This window comes from Gadus chalcogrammus, chromosome 6, assembly GCF_026213295.1.
Source record: "Gadus chalcogrammus isolate NIFS_2021 chromosome 6, NIFS_Gcha_1.0, whole genome shotgun sequence".
NCBI lineage: Eukaryota > Metazoa > Chordata > Actinopteri > Gadiformes > Gadidae > Gadus > Gadus chalcogrammus.
Genome location: NC_079417.1, coordinates 5974029 through 5991721, shown reverse-complemented (window position 1 = coordinate 5991721; position 17693 = coordinate 5974029). Strand labels below are relative to the sequence as shown.

Below are 17693 nucleotides of genomic sequence, written 5' to 3'. Positions count from 1 at the left end.
TAATGTCATTTTAGTATCATCATAACGGCCGGTTATGAATATGTAGTAATATCCCCACTTCCTCACAACATGTATCCATCTATCCATTTCTCTCTCTCTCTACAGTACACCAACCTCTCCATCCCTGTCTTATCTACCTATCCATTGACAAATCTCTCCATTTATCTATTTATAAAACATGTGATCTTCACCCGTCAACACCTCATGAAGCCACAATCGTCACTTCAGCTTCCCACCTCCTCTGCAGGGAGAGTAAGGTTTCCTACAGCAGACCGTTAGACGGAGCCCTACCTCCCAGACAAGCCCTTCACGACCCCATACCCCCAGAGAGTCCAGGATCAGTCCTACCTTTTCCTACATGACCTCTAGCTTGGACGAGCATCAGAGGAGAGCACAGCCATCGTGAAGGGGGGAAACACGGCCGCCATGTTGGATCTGCGGATCTCAGCAGCTTGGACAGGAGCAGAAGGCCTGGTGGTCGTCCCCTCCCCTCCGCCTGTGTGTAAAAATATCCCCCGGTTCATCTTGTGCCTTCACACAGCGTGAGGCGGAGGAGCTCAGGCAATTACACTCATCTGCATGTGTTAATATGATTCATTAGCGGGAATAAACACTTTCTCATGACACCGGCTACACGGCGAGCTGCACACCTGCACGGCTCTGATAAAAGACAACGCCTCGTGGCGCTGAGCCTTTTCATGAGAGCTGCTAATTGGCATCTGAAAACGTTCCGGCTAATTAGTGAAAGGCAGATGAGATTTGATTGGTTTGAATGCAGAGTGTAACTTGTGGTGCGGTGGGACCCCAGAATGTGCCGAGGTTTTTATTTCTTTGCCATCACGATACAAAGATAATTGTAATTGTGGTGATTTGCATACGTTAATGAATTTGCGTGACGCTTCCTGATCAGACGTGAAATAAATAATTGATGCGGTATCAGCTCCTACCGTGACAAGTGGGACTTTTGAAATAGCTAAGCGCATTAAGGTGCAAGTTTGATGGCTGCTATGCTCCCAGGCAAGGTGTGAAAGTGGAGCAGATGTTATCTCCTCGCATCCAAGGAGCCTGCACTCGCTGCTATCCCGAAAAGATTAACTGAACCTCTGAAGGTGTGTGGCGAGAGTTTGAGCAGCAAAAACATGCGTGAGGACTTAAGGCAAGTTGGAGCGCTAAAACGAACCTGAATATGACGGGGAGGGGGAGAAGAAACAAACGCCAGAGAAAATCCCGAGCAGAACGCAGACCAACGCGGCAGTCAGACAAGAAGCCGTCGCTGCAAGGTGCTTTAATTGCGCCTCCGTAACATCAGATCGCTACAGAAGCCTCCGATTCCCGGGCAGCACACAACGCTTTAATTAGGCTGCGCTCAAATTACAATTTATCGGAGCCAGGCAGTCAACCATCTAACCAGCCCACCAGGGCACCCACCCATCAAGCCACCCAACCAACCAGTGAAAGACCCAGTCCCGGAATAAGCCCCCCGCCCTTCGCCACCACAGATCCAGGCTCATGTTTAATTGCTTCGGTAAACGGTCAGACCTCGAGCCTTTAACTCCATTCCAGAGGGTAATCAGCCATGGTTTCACCATGGGACGAGGGAGAGAAAGAGAGAAAAAAAAAGAGAGAGAGAGAGAGAATATGACTTTAACCCAAAGTAGACATAACTAAAGTGCTTGCAAATGCGAGTGATTTCCGTCCAATGAAAGTCATGTTGCAGTAAAATCTTTTTAATAGGATATTTTTCACTGTACATGATTCTCTCTCTCTCTCTCTCTCTCTCTCTCTCTCTCTCTCTCTCTCTCTCTCACTCTCTCTCCCTCTTACATTCACACAAACACACACAGAAATACAGAACAGTGTGAAATACCATAAAAAACAATCGTTCATATTTGACATCCTCATGTCACATATACTGTATGTGTTTGGATGTATGTGTGTGCGTGTTTATGTGTGTATATTTGTGCGTGTAAATGTCTAGATTTGTTTGAAAAAGGGGTTACCATTTACAATATAAGTCATACAACATTGTAGATCAGGAGAGTTTGAGATCACGAATGGCTATTATGGCTAGCCATATTTTTCAGTTATAAGTCTTTTTCTTGGTCTGTTCATGTTCATGGGTTGTCTTGTCCGTCTGCCCCCATGTTGCGTTGCTCCCCAACATCCGTATCTGACTGTAGTCCACACACAGCAACACACCCTCCTTCACGTCTACTACAAGCACAAAAGGGGGTCGTAAAAAATGAAGGGTGGTCCATCTGGTTGGTGAGGTCGGAGTTGAGTGAAGATGAGAGTCCATGACCACAACAAGCGCTTCCGGTTTTGTGTCCAAGCCGTTCCCCGTGCCACTCAACAAACCTGCCGGCAGCAAGATTAGAAGTTTAAGAGACGAGTACAAATTAAAGTAGCAATATTCAAGGAAGGAATGGTGAGTTTGCTGCCACCTATAGGGGAAGAAAACCCTGCTTGGCAGATTTGTGAAAACACTGCTGAAACTAAATTTCTTAACTTATGATGTATATCGTAAATTATTTTTACCGATGATGTTTTTAATAAAACCAAAGGTTTTCGGTCTACCTTGGTTGACGGATTTCTACCAATCAGCGGTGACAACAGAACTGTGATAATGGAGGCCCAAACTCCCCCAGACCTTTACAGACAGATGGGGCTCACCTTCTGGTCCGTCAGCACCGAGCTGCTCTGAAGCTGGGGCAGGTGGGTCCCGATGAGACCGTTGCCGGGGCGATCGTGGTGGTGGCGGTTGCCGAGGAGGCCGTTGCCGGGCCGATCGTGGTGCAGGTTACCAAGGTGTCCGTTGCCGGGGCGATCGTGGTTAGCGACCAGAGTGTTACCGGGCCGGTCGTGTTCACAGAAGATGGTTCCGTTGACGTAGTGGAAGCGATCCCCCGGTACCAGCCGGTTCCGACACGTTGCACAGCTGAAACACTGAGAGCAAGACAGAGAGCTCAGGTCAGGGTCAAGTCAAGTCCGGCTGGTTCGTACAGCCCTTCCTTACAGCTAGTGTCTCTCCTAGCCTTTGCAGGCCCACATCACACAACATCCCTGAAGACCACAATCTCACGTGAGCAGTAAACTCCCGAAAACAGCAGGAAGGGTTAGAGCACAATTGTAAAAACAACAATAAGTGTGAGTTTAAGTTTGTGTGTGTGCGTGCGGGCGTGTGCGTGTGTGTGTGTGTGCGTGCATTTGTAGAAATCCAACCATATGGATCAGTAACGTATTCATTCGCATTGACATTTTCTTCTGAAAACCAAAGCGAGCAGATGAAATGAATAGTTCAATAAAAGCGGTGTCCGTCATAAGATAAATTACCACATTTTCGCCACTGAAAATGTTTTATAATACTTGCACAACACACAGAACATTAGCTTACTTCTTTCTACCATCTATGTTCTTCTGTTTAAATGTGTCTCGGCAAGTTCCCTACTCCTAATCCTATTGTGTCTATGGACACATTTTCGGTCATCTCTTTGTCTTTCATCCTTTTCCTTTTCTTTTTTTTACTCAGCCGTTGCGTATTTTGTGCAATTTAAGAACTTCCTATTTGGATCAATAAAATATAATCTTATCTTATACGTTATTATCTTAAATAAACAGGGCGGGGCTGTTGTCACGCTCCTGACGGGAGCTTCATTCAACTAAAAAAAACTCAACCGATTCTCAAGCCCTGGGGGGTCACTCTGCCATCTGAGAATAAAATAGTCGGGGACCTTCACGCTTCGGAACAACAACAGACTCTGTTTATATGGTCGGATAAACCACTTGATGGTGTCTTACTTCTAAAGATATCGACTTAATCGTATACATGACTACTGACGTGTGTCTACCTATATGATGTACACACACACACACACACACACACACACACACACACACACACATCACACACACACACACACACACACACACACACACACACACACACACACACACACACACACACACACACACACACGTCACACACACACACACACAAACACAGACACACACACACACACACACACACACACACACACACACACACACACACATAGTGACATAGATTGACACCCCGGGGATCATCGCCTTAACACACGTCGTCTAGGTCAACAGGAAGTGGGTGTCAGGTCTGCGACCTCTCACCTTGAGGTGGAACACGTCCCCCTGTGCCCGCATCACCATCTCATTGGCCGGGATGGACTGTCCGCACGCGCCACAAGCCCCGCTGTGACCAAACAATCTGCAAACACAACGCAAGAATGAGATCGTCCATGAGAAAACCACAACATGCTTCAAAAAAATCCTAGTTAGTGTTTAGTCATGGAGCCGACGCTTACACCCAAAGTGGTTTCAGACTCATGTTATGTAGAAGCAGGGATTAGGGGTCATTTTGATAAGGAATGCGTACAGATTTGACTGTGGACATTGGGAATCAAACCAAGTATCTCTCGGCTGGGAGTCGAAACACCCTAATCACCACACTATCCTGCCTCAAATATGATCAGGATAAAACGATATACAGGAGTGCATGACCCCGGCATTCACAAGGAAAAGGCAAGAACAGAGAACAAGGAAAAGGCTGACAGACACACAAATACATAGATAGATAACCCCCAAACATAAATCTATTCGAACAATAGGGATCATTGAACCCTGTCGGATCCAATCAGAGATATGATAACAGTGACATGAGCCATTACTTACAAAAGCCCAGAATAGAATGGTAAAATACCCTTTATAATGTTTTTTTCAGTTTGTATCATACAATACAATAAATACAATGATTCAATGAAGTTAACAAGGGGGCAGGAACGCGTTGTACTTCTTTGTACATCTTTTCGGACATGGATTTATTAAATATTCTGTTTCCAGCTGCGGTTCGGTTCTTGCTCATTATTCTACGTGTTGTATACCTGAGGTAGTCGCTGCGGCAGAGGATCATGCCCCCCTTGGAGTAGCAGGAGGAACCGATGTCCCCCAGATGGGCCTGGCAGCACGAGCACTTGAGGCAGCGCGTGTGCCAGTAGCGATCCATGGAGAAGAGCAGGAAGCGCTCTGAGATCTTTCCCCCGCAGCCAGCACACACCCTGGAGCTGGGAGGCAGGCTGGAGGCCTGGCTGTTCACCATCCTGGAGCTGCTGATGATCACATAACGTAACATAAGACTTTGTTCACCCCAGGTGGGACATGAAGGTTTCTCGGAACCACAAGAGCCTGGAACACACTGAAACATAACTTGAGCTTTTATATTTCTTCCAGTCAAGCAGTTTGCTAAATATCTTTGGTATATAATACTCTCTCAGATATCATATATAAGCATATACATTTTTTTTTCTTTTTTACTCATGTTCTTCCTGTATTGTTTCTTCGAAGTAGTCTTCAATCGTTTGTGTTTGATTCAACCTCTGAAATGCATCGCTGTGGTTAAGAGCCGTTATGGATTTTTTTAACGTAATTAAATGTCGTGTGTTTTCACTTGTTAAACACTTTGTATGCAGGTTTGGCCCTGTATGAATACAGTTTGGTGATTGAATCCAAGATGAAGTGTTGTCCTGTGTCTACATGGTCGGTTACTGAAGACATAGCCATGGAAACAACCACTAAATCATATTCACAGGACTTTGGCGAGGATGACTTAAACATCGTGGACCAACTCAGTCTGGACAACGTGCTCAAACCGAACCATCATACCATCGTAAGCTACTTCAGCTACTACATATTATAAAGGCGTTCAGTCATGCAAAGAGTTGTTTTATGGCAAACATTTTACTAAATAAATCAAAATGAGTTATATACAGACCGATGGTGGTAATATGTCACCGTATCATGACTAACAGCCGCGATATGAAATTTTGCCCCACGAGAATAGAAGTGCCATGTTGCTGTTCATCACGGGACATTTCACGCGCTTTGCGTAAAACGCGTCTGGAGATCTTAGGATTTTACGCATGCACAGAGAGCGGGAGCATACCTTGAGGTTCCAGAAATCCTGCGGTTGAGAAGCCCAAAAACCTAACAAACAAACAAACAAACTGAGAGGCTCTGGTCCGTTTAGTTATATAACCATAGCTTTGTTCGTTTTGTTATAAATTCCATATCTTCAGATCTGCTCCGGTAAATGAGCTGGAAAAGCTGAGCGGACTAGAGTTGAGCAAAGTCTCCACGACGTCAGATCCCGTTACAGTACCTATACTTTGCAAGTCATTATTAGACGGTTATTAACATACAAAACGAGGGTTTGTTGTCTGTAAAGAGCGCACAACCTCCGCAACTCTTGTTAATGCGTGTGACAGCTCAACTATTCATCCCGTTGCGCAAGCCGCTATTTAAATTGCTTAGCGGTGACGTCGCAAGCTTGAAACGTTCTTCAGCCAATAGGAACCGAGTGGGCGTGATTTGTAGTCAACATGATTTATGGCTTCATCATAGTGACTTATTATTCAAATGCTTTGAGCTCCGCTGGCATATCGCCTGCTGCTGCTTCGTCTGTAAATCGCGAAACTGGTGAAAGGAATCCTTTTCATGTCTCTGAACAGATGGTCCATAACTGTTGTTTGTTATTATGCTAATTCAGGAAGATGGTCAATATATATGTGAGTGCGTGCTTTTTGTGCATGCGTCTCTGTCTGCATGTTTGAAGGAAAAGGAGAAAATTAAAAACGAATTAAGTCGAAGTCAAGTCAATTAATTATAGGTTTAACACATTGTATTGCGACTTTTGACTGTTCTGTGTGCGTGTGTGCGTGTGAGTGAGTGAGTGAGTGAGTGAGTGAGTGAGTGAGTGTGTGTGTGTGTGTGTGTGTGTGTGTGTGTGTGTGTGTGTGTGTGTGTGTGTGTGTGTGCGTGCGTGCGTGCGTGCGTGCGTGTGTGTGTGTGTGTGTGTGTGTGTGTGTGCGTGTGTCAATGCGTGTGTGTATTTGTTGGGTGCATGCTCGCGCGCGCCTGTGTGCGGTGGTTGTGTAAGTGTGGTCGTTTGTGTGTGTGTGTGTGTGTGTGTGTGTGTGTGTGTGTGTGTGTGTGTGTGTGTGTGTGTGTGTGTGTGTGTGTGTGTGTGTGTGTGTGTGTGTGTGTGTGTGTGTGTGTGTGTGTGTGTGTGGTATTTCCTGCTGATGTCCAATAGGGGGCAGCATATAGTCACATTCGGCCAGCTGGTCCTTTCTTCGCTAGTTAAATTAGGTAGGCGTGTTTATATTTAACTATTCATCTTGTGCCTATGCGGGCACATAGGCCCCTTTGGAATAAGACCTACCCGCCTTTATATACACGATAGTCAATTTGAGAGCATTATCAAAATAACGTTACAAATTAATTTAGAATTATTTTATTTTTAATTCTCCAAATCCTGTATCTTAAATAAAGGGACATGACTTTGTTGAGATTTGTAGGCAGGCCTCTGGCCTACATGTGTGTGTGTAAATTCGTATCGAATTAGTATAAATTCATTAACACTTCCGCTCACAAAGCAACACACATCTGTGGTAATCAGGTGCAAGAGATGTTGTTGTCATGTGTGTGATGTGACAGGTGAAAAGGAAAAGTGTTTGGGACTAGTTTCGCTCTCGTCTGACAGCCTCGTCCTCCTTCCTCTCTTATAGTGGACCTGTCCATTTCCGATTCAATCTCCCCTTCCTCTGTCGAGATCATGTTGAAACTCACAGCCCATTGATAGGGCCAGAAAACACGTGTAGGCCCAGTTCCCAAGCATGAATCTCGACGAGTACAAAGGTCAGACCGATACAAAGCTAGCCTCTGAAGCATTGTAGAAGACATACAGCACAGTCGCTAAATAGATGTTAGGAACTGTAAACAATTAAAACAATTAGAATTATTAAATTTCAACAAATTTCCCATTATATCTTCTCTGCGAACTTGCAGAACACCAGACGGGTTCTGTGCGTGAATATGATGGGGCATTTGTATCCATCATTAGCCTCAATTAGAAATATATAATTTAAGCCCTGTTGTGTCACAAAAAAGAGGACTTATAAAACAAAATGGGGGAAGTCTTTCCCGTTCCCGCCACACAAAGAGAATACCAACAACACCAACAAAGTATGAGAACAAAGAGGATCTGAAGGGATAACTGAAGGTGTTGGGCTGTCTCGTAACAACGCAACACCTGACACCTGAGTCCCTGTCAATTAGAGCCAGTCTACAGGCCAGGTGGCCCTCACTTAGTTAACGAGGGACGTGCACTTCAAAGGTCCTCCGTTTAATTGTATATGTCAAAGGTGACATATTATACCACCAGGTGTGAGTATTATTAGCCATTACAAGCCGTTTTGGAAATCTGCCTCTTCTGACATCATAGGTGGGCGTGTCCACCTATATGTATGACGGATAGATGAGCAAGGGTTGCTACAGTCCACGTGGTAGGCTGGTAGAATGATCTATCCGCACAAGTCTAGGTGGACACGCCCACTTGTGATGTCAGAAGAGGCAGATATTCAAAACGGCAAAACGTCACCTTTAAGGGAAAAACACATTACTATGCCGGTGCCTTCCTTTCGTACCAGTCTCACATTGGAAAGCTTTTGCCACAACCGAAAACCTTTGTCTGGAAAGAACATGGTTGTTTTTCTTGGTTTGTAACTTCGTTACACCTAAAAAGGCTGTTCATATTGTTGTTATTCATAAAATAACCCATATCCAATCAGAACTAGAGTTAGGTCAGAGTCCAAGCCATTGGTGGTTAAGGTGATGACGTCAGCTACTGGTCGAGAGGTCACCATGGTGATGGCGAATATGCCATCTGGGTTTCAGGAACCTGTCCGGGTCGAGAACGTACAAACACAAACCAACTTGTCTACGGCTTCCTTCTAGGGTTTATACAGGGACATTAAAGGAGACATATTATGGTCTTTTCCCAACAAGTAAACATAGTATTTGAGTTCCAGAAAACATGTTTTTGAAGCTTTTTGCTGGAAATAGCTTTTAGGAAAAAAATCTTGCCTACCGCTATTCCCCTCTGTTTCAGTCCCTCCAGAATGCGCTGTTTCTGGTGTCTGTAGCTTTAATGCAAATGAGCTGCTGCCCATTGACCAATGAGCTGTCAGACTGAACCACAGCCCCACTCTGCCCAATGGAGCGTTTTTTTTTTGTTTTGTTTTTGGCTCTAGGGGGCCCCCTAGTAGTGGCCCGGGGCCCCAAGCAATTGCGGGGCCCCAAGCAATTGCCTGGTATGCCTAATGGGATGCAGCGCCTCGGCCCCCGGGAGAGGAGCTGCCGGACTTGCCGCCGAGCTCCCCGCACCGGAGCTGCTGGACTGCCACCGAGACCTACCCCCGCCGGACCTGCCAGTTTCGGCGGCAGTTCAGCTCCCGGAGAACACCCGCCGGAGCAGCCGGAAAGCTTCGGCCGCAGTTCAGCTCCCGGAGTACACCGACGGAGCTGTCGGAATGCCGCCAGCTTTGGTGGCGGCCAGACGGCTTCAACGGCGGCCAGATGTCCGGAAGAGGTAGCTCGGCGGCAGTCCGGCAGCTCAGCTCCGGGAGTACAATCCCTTTAGGCCGATTCATACCTCCGGATCCGGACGAAATTCGTCCGTCCGTAACAAACGGTGTCTCCGGGACTACCCTTCATACCTCCGTCCGGTTTCAGCGTTGTTATGGATGTTACGCAATACATCCTCTAGAGGGCAGTGACTGTCGTTTCACAAATTAGCGACATCGACAATGGCAAACAGGGCATCTGTAGAGATGATTTTGCTTTGTGTCATCTGAAATCGGCAAAAAAAAGGGCAAAAAGTGTAGGCCTAGGCGGCGGTGGCATGTGACAGTGACACCCCTCACCAACCCGCAGATTATCTCCTCAAAATGTTGTTAAATGACCAGTTACAACTCATTGCCAAAGCAGGGGAACAATAAAATAAAAAGGTCAGGTATATAGAATAATACGTTAAATACAATATATATGCATATCAGATATTATACTACTCTACTACTTTATTTTCGCGAATGGTCTGACTTCTGACTCTATACTGCCGCCTTGATTTCTGGTGTTATTGCTCCGTTTCTCCCGGAGCACTCCGGATTCGAAACCCAGAGGCGATGGACCCATTGACGGACGAAACACCTCCAGGACCGGACGAAACGGTCCTTATCCGTGTTTATCTCACTCAAAAAATCATGTACAGACTTATTTCAAAGTTTGTATGCGTGTGGGAGCACCAGAAAAAACAACACCCCAAATCCCAGGAAAAGTGTTGTTTTCATAATACGTCCCCTTTAAGCCTTTCGGCAGTTGTTTCAATGACACGTCCCTTTGACTTCTTTACTCTTAACATGCACAGACCTCAGCATTGCTTAACATTTCGACACGACATACACTCTCGTGGCGGGCGAAGCCAAGACAACCCGGCGGAAATGTGGAGCCAGACCTCTGGAAGGTCAGATACCTCCAGACAGGCCCAGGGAGGAGGGGTCGAAGTGGGAGGGTGACGTATGTTTGGGTCTGGGGAGACGAGGTGCGGAATTTCAGAGCCTGCCTCGATGTTTGTGGTGAAAGGCCAGCCTGAGTATTGTGTAAGAGAGAGTTAAGCAGACACAATGAGGGGACTGTACATCCTAGCCCCCTGATACATTCACAATGAATAATAGTCTAGCATTGGCTGGGCAGTGATTAATTTCCAATTATGGTCGCAACCCTTTACTGTCAAAAGTCCCCAGCCAATCGCAGTAATGCTCGGGCTCTCTTCACTCTTGCCAAATCCGGTTGGAAGATATTAGCAAAAACATATTCTAATCTGAGACCATTTAACACACGCTTACAACCTAGATACCGTTCAGTCCTGTTCAAAACCAAGCGTACCATATCATTTTATATCTCCACAAGATGACCCAACTCATTTTTCATAGTTATTTTCATAAATACCACTTTTCTCAGGAGCCATTCGATTAGGAAGGTGTGCTTTTTGTTTAATTATAGGCACATTAAACAAACCTATCCTAGTACAGTGTTTCATAAAAAATTTAACAGTCTGTAAGTGCGTATTCATTTAATGAAGATTAATTGAATACAGATATTTCAGTCACGTCGTTGAAAATCCTCCAGAAAGAGGTTCATTAAAAGAGACAAGAGGCCATAAAGTAACAAGACATAGCTACTAGCTCAGCTCAAGAGCCTCATCTCGGACATACACAATTCACAGAAGAAAAAACATTATTATTTTATTTAAAATATTAGTTATTCAAAATTAAGACAAAAGTGTTCCCTTTAGAAAGTGTTATATGCAGGAAGTAAATTAACTACACTTCGAAAGCCATTCAAACTTAGGTCACCCCGAAAAATGGGGTAATGTCCATGATTGCTTCAGAACTTGACGTCCAAACCTCTATCATAATACGTACTCTAATACTACGATCATAACACAGTCTCATGTCATCTATGATCTCTTCATCAGTAACACACACGCACGCATTGCACATAAAGAAATGCAGACCCAGACACAAAATGCAGATACATAAACAGTTCAAATACAATCACCACCACGATGAATGTGTGGTTGCTTCAGTTGTTCTGATACATCTTATCGACGTATTCCTCAACATTTATGGACGTAAAAAAACAGAACGATCTTTACAGACATGCATTGGTGACGAATCGTCACGTGTCGGTTACAAATTTACATCCCTTCTCTTCTCTACAGAAGCAACCACCAAAAAAACCACCAAAAGAAATGTAACAAAAACAAAAACATAAATAAATAAACTTCAGTGGAAGCTTTTCTGCCGGATCAGCTTGTAACCATTTCAGATTCTTGATGTCATCATTGTAGCACGCTGATGTCATCGTTGCAACCCATGGATGCCACTGTGGTGCGCTGGCGTCATCGCAGCACAGCGAGGTCATCATAGCACACTGACATCCTGCGGGTACGCTGCCGTCATCGAGGCTCGGTGGTGTCACCGAAACGTGGTGTCGTCATCGTTGCAGCACACTGATGTCAACGCAGTAGGGAGCTCAAAGTGCAAGCCAGTGTGCTAGCGTTTTGGGGGAAGGGAGGGCTGAGGGGAGGGAGGAGTGAGGGGTGATGGGAGGAGTGAGGGGTGATTAGAGGGGTGAGGGAAGGGAGGAGTCAGGGGCGAAAGGGAGGGGTGAGGGTTGCTGGAATGCTTTCTGCATTGATGGGCAGCAGCCTGGGTCATCAGAGAAACAATGAATTGTCAATTTGGAAATGTACAGTGAGTTGTCTTTAGCTGCTGAGGGAGGGTCTCAGACTCCCTGGTAAGGGGGGGGATTGGGGACAGAGGTGGGGCACGACATCGCTCCATGGTTAGATAAGAAGGGCGGGGTCATCCATCCATCCAACCATCCGGGCCGGGCGGTCGGGGCCGGCCTTTACACCTGGAAGGTGTGGATGTCGTTGTGGAGGCTGACCGGGTGCCCCCAGGGCTCGGGTCCGGCGGAGCAGCTCTTCCTCTGGCAGCGGCAGCGCTGGATCCACATGACGTCCCGAGAGAGGGTCTCCCCGTCGGGGCAGCGGAAGCGCATGCGGACGGTGTGCGACAGGGAGGGCGTGCAGCAGCGGCCGGCGGAGCACGCGCCGCAGTAGCGCGGCCGGTAGCGCTGCTCCGTGCTGCAGCCGGCGAAGGTCAGGCTGACGGCGTCCGGAGGTCGCACCGTCCGCTGGCACTTCCTCCCCCGCTGGACAACACAAGCACGAAATTAGTAAATGTTAAATGGAATGCATTTATGTAGCACTTTTATCCAAAACACTTTACAATATTGCCTGACATTCACCATTCATGCAGACATCCACACACCGACGGCGGAGTCTACCAGGCAAGGCCCAGGCAAGGCCCAGGCAAGGCCCAGGCAAGGCCCAGGCAAGGCCTGGTTGACTCCACCGCGTCAGGAGCAGTTAGGGTGTAGCACAATATTCACAAACAGGTCATTTGTTGGATGTTGTGGCATTTTAGCGGACACTCCTGTTCAAAGTGACTTAGAGTGTACTGTACAGTGGATTGAGATGTCATTAAGTACGAGGATGGGGTTAGGGGCGTTTGAGCTCAGGGATGCCGACTGTATACTGTATACTGTGGACATTGGGGTTCGACGTCACCCAAGAAGCATTTAGGCAGGTGGGTCCAACAACCTAACCACTAGACCCCTGTTTTTCAACTTTGGTATGGGTTCCACCGGTGGCACGCGAGGGCACTGCAGGTTGCACGTGGGATTTTGTTTTTGAAATGAAACTAATTTACAATCATGAAGAAATGACAGATAATTAATCATTTTCTATGTTTCCATTTCCATTGTGTTTGCTAAATATACACTCTAAGCAGCATTGCTAACTTTTTCTTGCTGACTCAGACTTCTTCATCCCCCTGGCAATGGCCTTATTGCAGTAATAAGGGTATCAAGGGGGCGTTGGCTCTCCTTTTTCCACCACTGCTTGTGTATTTATCCATTTTTTTACAGTTTGCAAATAAGGTGGCATGTGAAAGGTCTGTAATAAAGTGTTACAACTATAATTAAAGGTTTAACCAAAGCAGTAGACTATCCTGCCAAGTTGGTTATTGCTTATGAAAGTGCACTGCAGACTAAAAAAAGATAACTACCTAAATACATCCCTAAAGGGGAATTCACATATAGAACTATGCACCGTGCAAATCAAACGAGAAAGAGAAGATACAAAAAAAGAATAAGAGGCCAGAGGGGGTGCTGTTTAAAGAGCAACAGAACAAGACGCGTGACATCACCCCATGATATCACTCCATTGACATCACCGCTGTGACACCACTCCACGCCGCCTTCAAAACAGCTCGCTGGTTCGGAAGCTCTTACGTGTCTGTACGTAAACCTTCGCTTCTTCCAAAATAAGAGTGTTCAGGAAACGCCCCTTAGAACTTCATAGGCTATGACATAATACCAGATAACAGATCTTTCTGGAGACGAGACTTCATACAACCACAAGTATGGATGCCCACAGGGACCTTTGTGCCTCTTTGCTGAATCAGTTATTAGGACTGCATGCGATGGTTGAACATGAGCGAGTATTTATAAGTTGATGTTTATAACTGTAAGCTATAATTGATCGTAATGCAAATGTTAGAATGGGTGTTAAGCTCGCCTCTTAGTGCTTGCTGCAAGTTCACTTTAGTCTATCAATGAAATCGGCAGCCATTGTTGTGACGTGATCTCGGAGGACACGGGTAGCTTTACTACTGCACGAAACACTCACGAAAAACTCAGACCGAAGAGAGTGTCTAAAGCACTTTCCTCCAAGCTTAAGGTCCGAACCTCCGAACCTCCCGGAAACTTTGACCGTTTCATAGGCAGCACAAGACCTCACTACCTTGACATCACCGCAGTGACATCATGCCAAGAACACACTACCTTGACATCACCGCAGTGACATCATGCGAAGACCTCACTACCTTGAGATCACCGCAGTGACATCATGCCAAGACCTCACTACCTTGAGATCACCGCAGTGACATCATGCCAAGACCTCACTACCTTGACATCACCGCTGTCACATCATGCCATGACCCCATAGCCCTGCGACATCACTAAGAGTGTTACCTTGCCGGCAGGGGGAGGTTGAGCGTCGCAGCTTCTGATCTCACACAGCCTGGTCTCGCGAACAAGGCGGCAAACAAGGTTGTCATTGGTCTCCCGGCTAGAAACGCCCATCCCACAGGTGGAGGAGCACTCCGTCCAGTTGGTGGTCACAGGGAAGCAGGTGGGGTCCACTGCTGCCCCCGGCAGCACTTCTTCCCTTGGGGTAGTCAGCACCTCTGAGGATCGCAATTAAAGTGATATTGACAAAAAAATAACGAATGGAATGCAAGTTTAAGTCCTGTCTCATTTGTCACAACTTCTAACTTTAATGAATTCATGCTCAAAAGTTCACTCCTAGATGTGTAAAAAAGGTGTACTGTGCCTTTAAAAGTGAACAAGGTATACTGTTACTTTAAAGGTGTATTGTAACTTAAAAGTGAACTAGGTGTACTCTAACTTTACAGGTGTACTGTACCTTTAAAAGTGAACTAGGTGTACTGTAACTTTAAAGGTGTACTGTACCTTTAAAAGTGAACTAGGTGTGCTGTAACTTTACAGGTGTACTGTAACTTTACAGGTATACTGTACCTTTAAAAGTGAACTAGGTGTACTGTAACTTTAAAGGTGTACTGTACCTTTAAAAGTGAACTAGGTGTACTGTAACTTTAAAGGTGTACTGTACCTTTAAAAGTGAACTAGGTGTACTGTTACTTTACTGGTGTACTGTACCTTTAAAAGTGAACTAGGTGTACTATAACTTTACAGGTGTACTGTACCTTTAAAAGTGAACTAGGTGTACTGTAACTTAACAGGTGTACTGTACCTTTAAAAGTGAACTAGGTGACCTCTAACTTTACAGGTGTACTGTACCTCTAAAAGTGAACTAGGTGTACTGTAACTTTAAAGGTGTACTGTACCTTTAAAGCTGAGCTGTGCACCGGCTTGATGGTGGTTCCGCGGCGGAGGAGGGAGGAACCAGGTGCTGATGTGATTGGGGGGAAAGTGAGGGAGTATCGGGGGGTCGCTGTGTGCCGCTGGCCCCGCCTGCTCGTCGGGGATGCTGTTGTCATCGTCACACACCCACTCCTGGCAGCAGCCCTCAGGGGACGTGGCGAGGCGGGGACGGGCGCAGTTGGGGACGGCGCCGAGTTGGGGGCAGAAGGGCACGCACCACACCATGCCACTCATGCAGCTGCACTGGTTGGTGCAGCTGGGCCGAAAGTCCTCGCCGTGCTGGTAGATACGCCCGTTGTACTCACAGGGGAGTCCCTGGGGGTCCGCTGGACACACATATTTACACATTAAGGGCCGGTGAATCCAAACATTTTGCTTTTTACACTAAAATATGTAAGGTTTTTGGATGGGGGAGAAGTTGTCCTTAAAATATGAGTCTGCTATTCCGGTTGACAACGCCCCTCAAAGCGGGTCCTATGGAACCCAGTGTGTGCGTTTCTTTTAAAATCGTTGGTCTGCGGACATTTGGGGATCGATCCCAGAATCTTTTTCAATCTATGAGTGTAAAACTAGCGATGGAACCAGACGAATATTTTAGTTGCTGTACTAGATGGTCTAGTCCTCCCCACGTTCAGTCAGATTTCCAGCCTACCTGGACCTGGGATGGCCCAATGTCCACCCTTTACGTAATATGGGGCGGGTGTGATACGATAAATAGATGACCAAATGTCTGTCACTGATGTTGAATGGTCTGTCGATTACACTATCACAAACTATTTTCCCGAGAGGAAAATCAAACAGCTGCTCCGAGAGCCTTTGTGGATAAGGAAGTGTGTCGGCGTACTTCCGAAAGTATTTGGTAAAAGTTGAATTCATCAAAGCAGCGCGCCGCGCTGAGTCACACGTTTCGGTGGTATGTTGGTTTTAGTGATCACTCGTTGATAACGCCCCTTTGAAATTAAAGATAAACAGAAAGGTTCCAGACCAATAGACGTTTCCTGATCGGTCTGGCGATGTCAATCTAGCCAAACAGACTACTATGCCTCCCACCAAAGCACAGTTTCATTTACACCTCCAATGCCTTCCACATATCAACGTTGTCGGGGTGTTTTCAGCGCTCAACACAAACAATAACAAAGCAGTAAGACTCTAGTAAACAGGTCCTCAAGCCTGACCCTTGACCCCTGACCCCGGCCCCGCTCCTCACCTCTACAGAGGCCCCTGAGGGCGCGGGCCCCTGGGGCCCCCAGGTGGCAGTGCAGGCCCTTGATGTGGTCGCAGGGCCAGTCGTCGTCGCACTCCTGGTTAAACTGCGCGGCGCACACCTTGCAGCAGCCGCATGCGTCCGCAACCCAGCTGACCAATGGGGGACAGGCGGGGGGTGTCGACGGGCAGGAGCACACGGCCGGGCAGCTCCTCTCTGCCTGCTGATGCACGGGGTCAAAGGTCATCTTAGAACCGGGGAAGTTATGCGTAGTCAGCTAGTCACAATCGCTATTCTAGAAATTGTTGGTGTGAATTCATATGAGAGCGAAAATACGTAGAGGGTGAACTCGGTATCGAACACATGTTGAATTCCGTTTTTGAAGATTATAGAACCTAAATACAACAATAAGTAACCATATCACCGCAAGTCAAAATAAATAAATACATTAAAACACAACTAATAACCACACACTGGATAAAGCTCGCCAAGATAAACTACGGGGGTTGGCTTTTATTTTTTCGCTAAAATTAGGGTTAGCGGAACATATATGAAGAAGAGTAAAGTCTGAAACAGAGAGACATGCTGGACTCACCAGCACCACCGCAGCCCCAGACAGCAGCAGCAGCACTGAGAGGAATCTCCTCGACCCAGAGTGAGAACACATCATGACTCTTCAACTCTCCACAGACAGATATGGACCAGGAGGAAGAAACAAAAGTAAGTCAGGAGTAACGGCTGTAAATGTAAATTACGTTGTCCAATGTTGTCCTCAACTGAGGGATGAAAATCTTCCCACAGCTCAAGTCGTCTCTGCTGCTCTAGTACTGTTCTAGTGCTGGTCCTGTTCTGCTCTATTGCTGGACTAGTACCGGTTTAGTCCACTCTGCTCTGCTTCACACAGTCGGACAAGACGGCCCAGTTATAGGTCCTCCCTCTCTCTCACTCTACCTCTCTCGCTCTTTACCTCTCTCTCTTTGGAACTCCTCCTCTCCCTCTCGTTACCCCCCCTCACTCTCTCTACGCC

General features: G+C 46.5%; 2 protein-coding genes across 5 annotated transcripts; both read right to left on the bottom strand.

Annotated features, from left to right (window-relative positions):
- Positions 1–1722: 1722 nt before the first annotated feature.
- Positions 1723–6298, bottom strand: LOC130384721 (LIM domain transcription factor LMO4-like). 3 transcript variants are annotated; one of them, XM_056593043.1, is made up of 5 exons: positions 5801–6298; positions 4914–5138; positions 4144–4240; positions 2674–2946; positions 1723–2358 (listed from the first exon to the last, which is right to left on the bottom strand). In XM_056593043.1, exons 2-5 carry the CDS (start codon positions 5126–5128, stop codon positions 2350–2352), a joined length of 594 nt encoding a protein of 197 aa, XP_056449018.1. In that variant the 5' UTR covers positions 5129–5138; positions 5801–6298; the 3' UTR covers positions 1723–2349. The 3 variants fall into 3 exon arrangements, with proteins under 3 accessions (XP_056449018.1, XP_056449017.1, XP_056449019.1); XM_056593042.1 differs by having other exon boundaries at positions 5972–6298; XM_056593044.1 differs by having other exon boundaries at positions 4914–5135; positions 5972–6298.
- Positions 6299–12192: 5894 nt separating this feature from the next.
- On the bottom strand, positions 12193–17672 carry ccn1l2 (cellular communication network factor 1, like 2). 2 transcript variants are annotated; one of them, XM_056593040.1, is made up of 5 exons: positions 17262–17672; positions 16670–16889; positions 15426–15788; positions 14530–14744; positions 12193–12645 (listed from the first exon to the last, which is right to left on the bottom strand). In XM_056593040.1, the coding sequence occupies exons 1-5, from the start codon at positions 17334–17336 to the stop codon at positions 12340–12342; spliced, it is 1179 nt and encodes a 392-aa protein (XP_056449015.1). In that variant the 5' UTR covers positions 17337–17672; the 3' UTR covers positions 12193–12339. The 2 variants fall into 2 exon arrangements, with proteins under 2 accessions (XP_056449015.1, XP_056449016.1); XM_056593041.1 differs by having other exon boundaries at positions 16670–16886.
- Positions 17673–17693: the final 21 nt, after the last annotated feature.